At 39.8% G+C, this 13396-nt stretch overlaps 1 protein-coding gene across 6 annotated transcripts in view; it reads right to left on the bottom strand.

Moving 5' to 3' along the window:
- Nucleotides 1–5140: 5140 nt before the first annotated feature.
- Nucleotides 5141–13396, bottom strand: part of LOC103030203 (adaptor related protein complex 1 subunit sigma 2) — a 65198-nt gene continuing 56942 nt past the window's right edge. For 5 of the 6 annotated variants that reach the window (XM_049486420.1, XM_049486422.1, XM_049486421.1 and 2 more), the window contains one exon: nucleotides 5141–7315. In XM_049486420.1, coding sequence (XP_049342377.1) covers nucleotides 7268–7315 — 48 coding nt within the window. In that variant the 3' untranslated portion in view covers nucleotides 5141–7267. Of the gene's footprint in view, nucleotides 7316–11792; nucleotides 11802–13396 lie in introns of all 6 variants that reach the window. The other variant, XM_007237480.4, reaches the window with a different exon arrangement.

Below are 13396 nucleotides of genomic sequence, written 5' to 3'. Positions count from 1 at the left end.
TTTGCCCCTTGTGGTGTACCCAGGCTGCCCCCACAGACTTTTTCCAGCCCTGGGTACCCATCTATGTTTCTCGTACCCCTGTCTCTGCCTGTCATGGTTCCCGTCTCTGTCTATGTTCCAGTCTCTGTCACTCGTGGTTTTTCTGTTCCAGTCCCCGTCACCGTGTTTGTTTCTGTCCCCATTACTGTTTTCGTTCCGGTCCCTTTGCCCAGTAATGTCCAGTCCCCGTTTTCTGTTCAGTCTCCTCTCGGGTGTCCTCTGTTCTAGTCTTGTGTTTTGTTTTGTTTTTTTGGTTTCCACCCTCTCCTGACCGGCTCCTGGGGGTTTGTTTTTTCGCGCCCCAGGAGTTGCGCGTTAAGGGGTGGGTTCTGTCACGTGGTCCCTGTCTGTTCTCGTGTTTCTGTGTTTATTTACCTTTTTCTGTGCCTGTCTCTGCTTGTGCCTGTGAGTGTGTCTCCCACGTGATCCGTGCTCCTCAGTGTTTCTTGCCCTCACCTGTGTATCATTTGTAACTCCGCCCCTTAGCCCCAGGTGTTCTCTGTTTCCTGTGTGTGTTACACTATTTATAGTCCGTGCTCCCTTTCCCTCGTGTCGGTTCTTGTGCTTTGTTAGCCTGTTGTGGTTGCGTCTCTGTGTCTCATGTTTCTTGTTTTCAGTTTAGTTTCCGTTTATTTGTTTATTTTTGTCTTTTGTTATCTGTATAATAAATACACTCGCATTTGCATCCGCTCTCCTCGTCCCTCCTTCACGCACCCTGACATTTACGGTGGCACAGTGACGCAGTGGGTAGCACCTCCGCCTCACAGCAAGGGTTCAATTCCCGGCTTGGGCGACCTGGGTTTTTCTGTGTGGAGTTTGCACGTTCTCCCCGTGTCTGTGTGGGTTTCCTCTGGGTTCTCCGGTTTCCTCCCACAGTCGAAAGACAGCACGTTCAGGCTAATTGGATGTCAGATATAAATTGTCCCTAGGTGTGAGTGTGTGAATGCATGTGTCTGTGTGTCTGTCAATCGATGGATTGGTGGCCTGTCCAGGGTGTAGCCTACCTTCCACCCGATGCCGGCTGTGATGATGAGTGAGTGAGTGAGTTTTGTTTGTTTGTTTACTTCAGCGCCCCCTAGCGCCAAGACCTGCAGAGTTACAAGGGTCCCCTATTTTACATTCAGTTTAAAATACCCTACATTAATTAGAAAATATATACACTTAAGCCTGTAAGTGTGTACTAATGCGGATTTTCAAATCTCTGAGCTTATTTATTTGTGGGACTCTGCCTGCATTGCCTATTAGAGACATGGCTTTTTTGGCATTGTGTCTATGGGATCCAGTGGCTCCCAGTCGTGTATAATAACATCACATTTGGTTGATAATGGCACTCATAGAACGCCTCTCAGCCAATCACATTGCCGGGTCGGAACTAACAGTGGTATAATTAGTCATTTATCATTATTTAGAATTTATCATGTGGCTAAACCCTTTACAACACTGCATCATACTAAATCCACTGTGTGATAGTGTGGTGATGAGAGGTCAGGAGGATACCAGAGGGTTAGGTCAGCGAGACGCCAAAAGACTCAGTAAACAGGTGAGAATCCCTTTTCAACGAGTTTATTGTGGCAAAACACCCAAAAATGGAAATACCAGGTTTGATGACTGCTCCACCTCTGGACAACACTCAGGTGGCAAAGTGTTTTAGGTTCCACACAACTCTAGTGACCTTCGTCCCGCGATAACCCCAGTGTCCCCTGTTAGTTAGTTCACCTGCCTTCAATACTCTATAGCCCTCCCCCGGACTAAACCAACAGGTAAATTAAATCACAAGAAGGTGGACTGGTAAACAAACACATAATATTTACAGGACATACAAACAATGGACAATACAGGCATGCATGCGATGAAGAACGTCCTGGTAGATATATACATAGGTACAATAGTAAACCATTTACACAACCACTGGTCTCTACCTAGACCTTAAGTGGCTGGGAGGCTTGTGCACCGCCATTTCTACAGGAGCCAGATAAATACTGTGCTAGTGTCTTTATTGTCTTTATAACAATGCAAATAAAGGGTTCTTGGTGGATGGTAATGTGCTCAGGGCCCTGCCATCATCACACACTGTTGGAGCACTTCTCCATTAGAGGGGCACATAATCTTGCACTTCATCATTTTTGCTCACCTTGTAGGAGAATCTACTCAAGTTAAGTCAAGTAGTTTTATTATGAATAAGACTGCATATGTACAGGACATACAGAGAATTGAAAATACGCTACCCTCCTTCCCAAAAATTACAGCAAGTACAGAAAATGATATTATAAATATAAAAGAATGGGAGACACAATACAACAAGGACACATATTGACATACGTGAGACACAAGACAATAGTGCAATAGTGATGGGGTGATTAAGATGGAATGACAATGCAAGTATATACAGAACCTGTATAACAGAAGTGCAAATATGGTATAATAGCTTAAGGCTGATAAAGTAAATGAGTGCATAAAGTTCTTTAAGTTCACATGGAGAGTTAAAGTGTGTAATGCAGTACGAGTATAGCAGTAGTGCGGGTATGGGATGTGTAGTGCATGTCCATTTTGAAAAACTCCAGTACTGTGTGTATTCTAGTACAGAGTTTAAGTACTGTGTTGGTGGGGGGTGGATGCTGGTCAGGATGCTGAGTGAGTATGTGCTGGGGCAGTGTTGGAAGGGGGGTAGAGCAGGGAGAGAGTTCAGCATCCTCACAGCCTGATGGATGGAGCTGTTCCTCAGTCTGCTGGTCCTAGCTGCTAGACTCTGCAGTCTGCAGGCTGAAGAAGCTGTGTAGTGGGTGGGAGGGATCTCCTGCCAGGCAGAGGAAGAAAGTAGAGATGCTGTTTTGCCCTCCTGGCCAGTGATACTGAGTTGGTGCTCCAGAAGAGGGCCTCTGTGACGTGCACACCCAGGAACTTGGTGCTGCTCACCCTCTCCACAGCAGTTCCGTTGATGGACAGAGGAGTGTGCTGTGTGTGAGTTCTCCTGAAGTCCACAACAATCTCCTTGGTCTTCTCTGTGTTCAGAGAGAGATTGTTGTGTTTGCACCGGGAGGCCAGCACCTCATTCTTACCTTAACCTTGGCAGAGAAGGCACTTCATAATGGCACCCTTTTTTTTAAGAGCAGAAGGACACCATTGTACTGAACTGCTTTTAATACATTGTAATTGCTTCTTCTTTCTTTTTTACTCCCAGAGTCCTCTTCATTATTTCATGCATGACACCTGCAATGGGAGTGAGTGCATTCTGCCAGGGCCTCTTAGGTAAGTCAGAGCTCTTATACTTTGGCTGCAAACTTGGTAAATTGCTGCTGCTGTTTGTTTATTAGCCTTTGGGGGCATTCCACTGGCCAGGGGCCCCAAGCAGTTGCCTGCCTTGCCCCTGGATGGTCCATGGTCTGGATGAACCTTATTAAATACAAAATAAGTCTAGAGCAGTTCACAAGTTTAAATTCAGTTTCATTTGTTGTAGAACCTGTTGTAGAAGCTTCTCAAACCCAAAAGGAACACTCAGAGATCTGCATGTGTCAATATTATGATAGGGTGGTGTAAATGCATTAAGTGTACCTAGAGAGAGAAAGGCAGGCACTGAGAAGGTGAGCTTAGGTAGTTATGAAGTGATTAATGGCACAAATTACCCTCAAATCCAGGCCAGGCAGACAGTAAGGGCAAGGATTCATCTGAATGAGATGAAAACACTAAAGATGTAATGTGAATTTTATGCACTGGTTCCCCTGAAGGAGGAGGAGGAGGGTTTCCTTCCCCTTTTTATTTCCACAGGCCTATTAAGGGGGTGTGAGCTGCTAATGATTCGGAAGCAGATGTGGGTGGCTGCTTGTGGCCAATGAGAGAGAAATTCATCAGGTTTTATCAGGCACTTTAGAGGGAAATGTCTCTACTCTGCCCATTTCCACCTTAAATGAGCCCCCATTTTATGCTCTGTTGGAGGGGAGGAACCAGTGATTGGCTGCACAGCCACCGGGAGGAATCTACCAAAGTACAGCAGCAAAACAGGAGAGGGCGCTAAAAGGCAGTTTTTGCATGTTCAAAACCACATACTCTTACTACATTAGATAACCAAGGATTCCCAGCGCCTGTCCATGTGAATCTCACACTATGCTACAAATGGTTCTTCAAGCAATAAATACTATAGAAGAACTGCAGAGATGTTTAAGTGTTAAGAACCTGGTACAGGAACCCTTTTAAAACCAACTTCTTATCAATACTACTGGATAAACAAAAAATCTGCTATACTCAGCTTTTTTGTTTGGTCACCAGACCTAAAGGAGAAATCAGTTGTGTTTTAGCCACTGCTCCCAACAGGCTTACAATGCTAGTATTGCTAGTAGACAGGGGCATAGCGTTACCCATGCAAAGAAATTACTTTTTACATAATTAAAAAGCTTAAAGTAGATCCAGATGGCCCTTAAATTTAAAATAAGGCACTGAGAACTTTGAAAGTGCACAGAGTTTATTAAAGTTTATTTAAAAACACTTATTTTTACACACAGTACCTCCAGGTGCCATCATCATAAAATTAAGTAACATTAATAAGACTGACAATCGCAAACAAATAGGTTAGGATAGGGCAACAGATTGCAAAATGAATATTCTGCCATCCTTGCAATATTTGCCAACGTCTGTTGCACCAACTTCAGCCCAAACATAATGCAAGTATTCATTTATTTGTGCTGTGAGTGTGCTATTCCAAAAAAGTTCATAACAAGTTTCACACCAGATTTCTCCTTTAGTGTATGATAGCCTAAAGTGGAATTCCACAATTTTTTCCCCAAATCAAACTCCAAATCAGAAAAAGTTTGTACAGTTAGAAAATGTTATAGGAAATTGGACAGATCGCGACTGCAGGCAAGCCAGTAGAGTACCCAAATCCTCTTTTTCTGCAGCCATACCTTTGTAATTGGTGCAGCCTGTGGTTTTTCATTGTCCTTTTGAAAAATACATAGACAGAGAAGATGTCGTCTTGAAAGCCTCGATGTATTTTTGTTCATTAATGCTGCACCATTTCTTCATTAGAAAATCTGAACAGAATATAGAATCATCAGACCACAATACACATTTTCACTGAGCAAAAAAATAAATAAATGGCTTAAACCACATATAAATGTCTGTAAACAAATTTTATTCCATTTGGAGCAACAAACACTGCAGTACTGGCTTCACTTAGAACAACACGTAACATAATCCTCCATGAAGGGACGGAGATCTGAGGTGCTACCGAGTGAAGGAAAGATCCATTTGAGGAGACAGACTACTTCTAATGAGAGTAGAGTGAAAATCACAGCATCACAGTTTTACTGTATATTAGTGGCTGATGGCATAGACTATATATGAGCTTCATCTTTCTCTTTTTCCCATAAATATACTAGAAAATAAACCCTAAAGTAAACTTTAAATATTCACATCCAAATGTAATAAATTATGTGCAATATTTCATTTAGAATCCGAGGAGTTCGGAACAGTATTAGCGTCGGTTGACTATCACTTATCAGTAGTTGAACACAGTGTTGGATCGTAGTAGGGAATGATCAGGGCAGTGAAGTCCATGCTTCTGTTTGTGCTTTCTGCTCCAGCCACCAGATCCAGCTAACCCGGGGGGAGTGAGCTGAACTAAAATACGGCTGTCCATCATTCTACATGAATGTAAACCAAAGCAAAACGTAAGAAAACTGAGCAATACCTCTTTGGTTTAGTGAATGAATCCCTTTTTAGTCCTCTATTTCTTCTTTAACCAATCAAGAAGAACATACAGTAGTCTGCATTCTCTTCTTGATCTTTTTGTTTTAGCTTTTTCCAGCAATCTAACTAGTTTTTAGCATTGTCCTTCTAGTAAATTCTTATGCTTTCATATGCTTTCCGATGGTTACATATCTCCATTGATATGATTGCATTAAGCTGTTTTAAAGAACGGGTTACATTGGGAGGAGGGTATTTTACAAAGCAGCTCTCTCTGATGGCCAGGAATGGAACTATAACAATGTCCAATTTCTATTTAATCAACCTTCTGGCAACGCTGTGGGTAAAACTGACCTGTCTTAAAGTTTAAAAATACAAGAAAAATATTACTAATCATTATTTATTATTGTCTGAGCATGAAGTCTTAACCTTAACCTTAGCTGGGCTTAATTAGTGTAATGAAAATGTAAATGAAAATGTTAATGTTTATGTATTATGTATATTATACAAAGAGGGAGAGGTAAAAATTAGACCAAAACTGAGAGATTTTTATCATAGGTAAACCCTGCTCTGTAACAAGTCTTGACATAGCAAAATATTGATTTTTGTTTTTTATTAAAGCTAAGGTTAATGAAGATTTTTTTTTGGATTGTTAAAAAGTGACAGTCTAAGTTTTGTGGATTTAGAGAACTCTCTGGTGAGAATGTGTAATTTCACAGAGTTTTTTTAATGCAGATTGATAAATTGTTTGCTGTGTGTAAGTTCTGTAAGTTTATTAATTTCAAGTATTTTCTGTTATTTAATAATACTGTTGAAATGTACAGCGAAATAACATCCAAAAAACCTACCAGACCACTCTTTTTTTAAAATGAATATACCATTAATACCATTAACCATAACCATAACCAGTTGCTCAATTTGACTTGGGAACATTACTGTTGTTTCTTACAGTTCAGCATAACAGTTTTAAATATCTTTTTCAGATTTACCACTATTTCTCCATCATTATAAACCATATTAGAAATTTCCTTACAATTAACCAATTCACAGCACTACTCTGTGACTGAACAGTGGTTTACATGTCAATAATTAAATATGTGCAGTACATTCGCATTAACCAGATTTGAACAGTTTTAAACTAAAATTCATCGTGCCTCTGTCCTTTAACATCTTATTACCTGTGTCTATTTTTATTGTAATCTGGCCAAGAGAGAAATGCTGCTCAGTGAAAAACAGACTGACCGTTATTATTATGATTATTATATTATTTGTTCTTGTTATTGTTGATGAATACAGAGGCATGTGTAAATGTGAGGATACTGACCAGGTATATTAAGGCTGAGTTATCATGAACAAAGGTAATGAAGATAATAATGCAGTTTCCCAATGAATCTGTACAGTGCTACATTGTGCATGTTGTATTAAGCACACAGATAAAGAACCAAAAAAACAAACAAACAAACAACATGACTGATCATTTGTGTGTGCTACATCTTTAAGCAGACAGAGACAGTAGGTGTGTGTGTGTGTAGGATGGTGCATCCTCAGCTGTTTAGGTGAGTCCGATCTCCTCCAGAACACTGCGCGGAGTCTCTGCTTCCTGAAGCGTAAGAGGAACAGTGGCTCTAATCATTATCTCTCACACACTGCGCACCAGGGCCGTGTCCCAATACACTACCCTGCAGTTCACTACAGCACTGACACCTTTTAAAACATGTAAAATTCTATACAGCACTCCGTCCTTCACCTTTTACTGATGAACATTATGGGCTCTATTTAACGATCTATAGGACACCGGTCATTTGTTGACAGCGCAGGAAAATGCATGTACTAATTCTCTTAATCATTGGTGTGTTTTGGGTGTAAAGTAAAATGAACCGATCAGTGTGCTAGTTGCCATTCCCTTTAAGAGGCAGGTGCACTCTGACTTTTGAGCGTTTGTAGCTTAACAGCACAACGCTTTGTCCGTCACAGGAGAGAATAATGACCTACGGCTGCAGCTTATTTTCACACTGCTGAGGGGAGAGTGGCCTCGCCGCTGCGGGGAGGCCGGCATTGCGACGGGAAGTCTCTACTTGCAAGACTGCGGCATTGGTAACGTTTCTCGGCCACGGTGCCGCTTAAGCCTGATGTTAAGTGAACTTTAAGGGTTAAATTTACCTAGCACTTAGTGCTGTATCTTTATAACTATGGCTGTCTCTCTGAAAACATTTTGTCCTTTGAGTTGCTGTAAAATTGACTGTGGGGGAAGGCAAGTAGGCTGCAGTGATGTTAGCCAATCAGAGGCGCTATATTTGCATGTATGAATATTCATGAGCAAGAGCCAAATCCTGTCTTTCATCAGAGACCACTAATTCAGTGATCTAAAAAAAACAAAACGGCTCACATGGCATTCATTTATACTACAGACCACAACCAAACTGTTTAAAATTAATGAAAAAACGATGGAATGAGACCCTTAGTTTAAAAGTAAGGTTTTTGCTCTGCAGCATGTCCGTGTATGTGTGTTTAATTAGTAGGGGTATGCAGTGCACTTGGCTCATCTATAGGAATGGATTCTGATGATTAACTGTTGTTTAGGTTTATTTCAGCCAGTGGCGCACCTGTGTTTACTACTAAACTATTAAAACACTATTTTAATGCGTTCTGTAATGTACAATCTACAGGACTAGCTGGAATAAAGACCTGGGGAGGGCTTGCTGCTCACAATGGGAGAAAATGGGTACTGTCCACTCCTGTATCCAGCCTGTGCTTACACTCAATGGTAAATTCCACTTTTTTATTTAAGTTCAGCAAGTCTTTAAGGACAATCTGATTGTGAGAGGATATACATGATCACAGCTTCAGTACAGGTCTGTAGGAGAATAAAGAAGCAGGTAGATATCTGTGTTCCTCTGCTGCAGATCTTAACTTGTCTCTACATGTTTACTTTTACAAAGTTAGCTCTGCTTCCAAAAAGTTGGCCAGGCAAGTGTTTGCTACTCCTATATAGAGAAGGTGACATTGGAGTCCTCTCCTGCTGTTTCACACCATCTAATTATGACTCATTCACTCAGACATCCCATAATTCTTTGAGAGGAAATTTTATGAAGCCCACACCTACTTTGTTCCAAACTAGACTGGGCATTTTGAAAAGGTGCCAGACTAACCCTGCCTCTGATAGGTGGGAATGGTGGACAGAGTGAGAGAATAAACTGGGACTGCTTTCTTCTTGTGGCTTCTCTGGTTTAATATTTATTTGTAGTTTAATGTCTGTGGATCTGGTATACATTAATATATCATAATTCATAAATCAGTGTTTTCACTGTTGATGCAGATGATTCTAAAGTGTCTGATGAGGATGTATCAGTCAATTTTAGATCCAGTATACTTTGTATTTTGAGAGATGATTAAAGTTACAGACAGATTACTACAGTAAATATATTGTGTATCTACGGTACATGTGTATGCAGAGTCATTAAAATGTTTTGGCACACATGGCTGTTACTGGGAATAACTAAGCAAATAAAAAAACAAGCAAATCCAAGTATTTCCACACAAACCAACCATGAGTCCCCAGGACTTTTCCCCCTAAATTATATACTTGAGTGGATGTTGCACAAGCTCAAATTTTGAGTGCCCAAACCTTTCCATTTCTATTTATTTATTATTCATAGCATTCATCATTTAATTTAGCATTAATTTCTTTATTTATTATTTAACATACTGGAAAATAAAACATCTTCACAGAATTAGCCATAAAAACAAATTTCAAAAATAAAGAAGCAAATGATTCTGCTAAATTGCACATACATTGTGCATTAATAATGTTGAAGTAGAGCAATAAAATAATTTTCACTAGAAATATTATTATAATAATGTACTTTTGTATTGTGGTTGCAAACATTTGCTTGTTTATCTCCCGTGTATTTCACTTATTTTCAGATGGTGCACATGAATGCCATGAGTGCTATTTCTCTCTTGTAAAGACTGCAGAAAAATCTGAACTTTGGAAAAAAAAAAAAAGAAATTGAAAAGAAATGTTCATCAAAGTCCATATAAATTGTTTCACTATAGCAGATTTGGCCTCGTGTACAAACCTTTGCACATGAATTTGTACCTTCCATTACAATTTATTAGCATTGGTAGCATATAGCAATAAAATATTTGACTTCAAACTTTTGACATAGGAGTTTTAATCCATTAACAAAGTTTGTGTTTATGAATCAGTAATGCAGGAACACTGCATTTGATTATTGGAACACAGCCACAGAACACTTATTGTTTAAACATATCTTAGTTTAAACCAATATTCAAGTGTTTCTCATTCTAATCTCCATCTGGTACATCTGTAATGTGTCTGATTACCATCAACAATGAAATGTATGCACTTTCATGAACTTTAAAAAGAACAGAAAAGCTTTGATTCAAACATTCTTGTAATATAATTCAGTGAGCAGATGCTGACTAAATTAAATCAAATTAGTGTCCATGGTAATTAATGACATGATACAGACTGGACTAGAAAGGAAATTAGGTTGAGTCTTGTTGTAATTTCAGAAATGAGAAACAGAACAGTCAGGGTTTTTTCATCAAGCCATCCTTGGTTCATCCACCTACCTGTGAGCTTCACTTTACTGATGAAGAAAAAACAAGTAAATTATTTTGATTTAACCCTTTTGCAAGTACAGTCTCAAAGGGGAGATATACTGAGGCTGTTTTCTAGTAAGATCCCACCTGTGAGATTGGATGTATTGATGTACAGTCTATACAAAAATTAGTTTTATCTCCACTGGTTGTTCAAATTCAACCTCCCACAACATACAGTGCACCCCTCAAATTCTGCCAAAATACATTGGCCTCATGCAGAAATGAAAAGCATGCTTGCACTGGATGTTGGACAAGGCTAAAGGTAGAATGAAACATGTAACCAGTATGCTAAAACTACAGCAGGGGTGTTGGACAAGGTCCATATGTGTTTTAAAATGTTCATGTTTACACTACATGACTTTCAGAGTCATCAGATTGTTGTACTGTTCTCCAGGAACAACTTTCTTTGTAAGTATAGGGATATACTTGTGCTTAACTATGCATTTATGTATGCTTGATGTCTGCGTTGCGTTTCCTGCATCAGATTTGTGCATCCAAAAAAATAAATGTGACAAATATAATGTTTTAGGAGGCATAAGCAGCCTTTTATAAGCAGTTGCGCTTATAATGCATGTATGAGATACAATTGTTTTCCTTTCAATTCCAATGTCTGGTAAGAAACAAGTGGCTAAAGTCTTCTGTGTGCTAATTGCAGCCAAAACTTACAAAAAAACGAGAAGAATATGGATGGAGAATGGATTATTCCTCATTCTGCGCTCTCATTGTAGCACTAACTGGTCCAGATGTCAAACCTGACAGATATTTGTTGTGGATTTGTGAGACACAAGTGATCACTCTGTGATGATTTAAATGGCATCTTTCAGTCTTTCACAGAGACTGAGTAAACGGCGAGCCAAAGGCTTTTCTCTCTGTTTTCATTCATTAACTGGAAAATTGGGTCTAAAATCATGTAGCATGAACCCAGCTTTATTTAGCCTGCTACGTTTTGCAGGTCTTTTAAGGTACCATATTTAAAAATGCTTCTTAACCGTCTTACGAAGGCTAAAGTTTTTGGCTTCTGACTTGCAAGAGGGTTAAAACTGCCACTGCACTTTATTCCGGCACAAGGGAAGGTAGATACACTTAAAGGAAGTGACACACACACATGAGAGTTCAGGGAGTGTTTCGACCAGTGTGTAACCAAGACGCAGGAGTGTTGAAGTGAGCGGGCTTTTCTTGAGATGAGATTAAACTGAACGCTCTCAATCTGCCTCTGAATGGTCCAAAAATAAGCAGTGAGTGGGCATGCCACATGACTCAGGGACGGGTGACTCAGGGATGGCGCTTATAAGTGGCGGATGGCGCTGAGATGTGAGCGAGATGTGAAACTACTACAAAATCTGCACACACACACACAGACACACAGTTACACATGGATGGGAGATTAAAAGCTGTGGGAGTTACATAAAGCGTGGGATGGGGACACACAGAAAACAGTTCGCACTTACTTTGGCGTCCTACACATTCACGTCAAGCACAAAGTAAAGAGAGAAGTGAGGGATGAGACTCGAAAGCCTGCTGCTCTGTAACCGAGCTGAGCCCATTTTTAAACAGCCCAAAATTCAGAATCAGAGATTACCTGTCTGGGCTTCACTCACATTTCTTATGAAAAACCTCTAATACCAAAATTTAGGAGTTAACTTTATTTTCCAGTGTTATTTTTATATGAATGTCAAAAAAAAGTTGCAACATTTTCCCATATTGGTGTGGTTTTGAGAACAGAAAGCGTCCTAGTTTCAAACTTTTAAGCTAAACTGGTCTAGCCTCCATCTCTTGTCTGATGTCAGATGTTTTAACTGAAGCGGCCCTACAAGTCTAATTTCTTACTCAGAACTTCTTAAGTCAGGAGAGAATCTCTGACCCAGTGTTCACTGACCCAAGTTCAAAATCTAAGATGGCTGCCCTGCACATCAACAATGTATAAAAAAGTACTATACAGTTTATCATAATTTCTTTCTATTTGTGGCTCATTAAATCAGTCGTACACGCAGTACTGTCCATTAAATGCACAGAATACTGCATAGTAAGTCTAATCTGAATCATTTCTTGTACATGCAGAGAGAATAGGTGGGGCTGAATCGCTGTACATATTATTTTTTGCATATATGGAAATCATTTCCATACTCCAAAATTGCAGATTTAACCCATCCCCTTGTTTTCTTCCATCTTCAGTGTTTTATGCTTAAATGTACAAAATACCAAATAATGCATTGATATCCACTGGTATTGCTAGCACTACTAACCTGGGACAATGCTATCTAATATCTAAATATTTAACTAGAATGTAGACAACATGGGACTGATGTCACTCCCAGCTCCCACATCCGAGGTAAATGGAATGCAGAATTATTATCAATTACATTAAGTAGAATTCCTGAATAAAACTGAGGGCTTGTCTAGATCTGCCCAGTCTGAATGGAAGTGCGGTTAACTGGCTGCTGCTCTTTGTCCAGTGCAGTAAGCTATGGGGTGAAGGAGGCCATTTCCACATATTGATTCTCCTCTCAAGAGCCTTCCACTCTCCCTCGTTCAGGTTTTTAACGCTTGGCACCCTGCTTGTGCATCTCTCACCAATAATGCTGAATCATTCATGGCCACTGAGCCCTGCTGCTCCCCATTGCATTAAAGACAAGCCCATTAAGGGGCTTCAGAGCCTTGGGAAGGAAGGGTATAGCTGAGTATACAGTATACGACCGTTGCTTGATAGCACAAAGATGTGGTAGTTTAATTTATGTCAGTGTCGGGAGTGTTGAAGACGACATGTGCTAGTTTTACCCTTTTAGTGTTGAGAGGGCATTACAAGTGATAGGGAAAGTTCTCGGTTGAGTGGGTTGGGATCCTTCCGAATTGTAGAGAAAGTGGAATAAAAATAGAAATAATTAAATAATAATAAATAAAGAATAGTGCTGGCACCAGGAACACATCTATCAAATGTCACAAACAAATATTATACTGATGTAAAAAGCTAATATTTAGTTGTGAGCTAACATTTTTAGATGTTGATATGTAATGGTGTTAATTAACCAAAATAGAACATCTTTCCAACGTCAGA

This window comes from Astyanax mexicanus, chromosome 13 (genome assembly GCF_023375975.1).
Source record: "Astyanax mexicanus isolate ESR-SI-001 chromosome 13, AstMex3_surface, whole genome shotgun sequence".
In the NCBI taxonomy this organism is placed as follows: domain Eukaryota; kingdom Metazoa; phylum Chordata; class Actinopteri; order Characiformes; family Acestrorhamphidae; genus Astyanax; species Astyanax mexicanus.
Note: the sequence above shows the minus strand (reverse complement) of the source record. Positions and strands in the feature narration are given on the sequence as shown.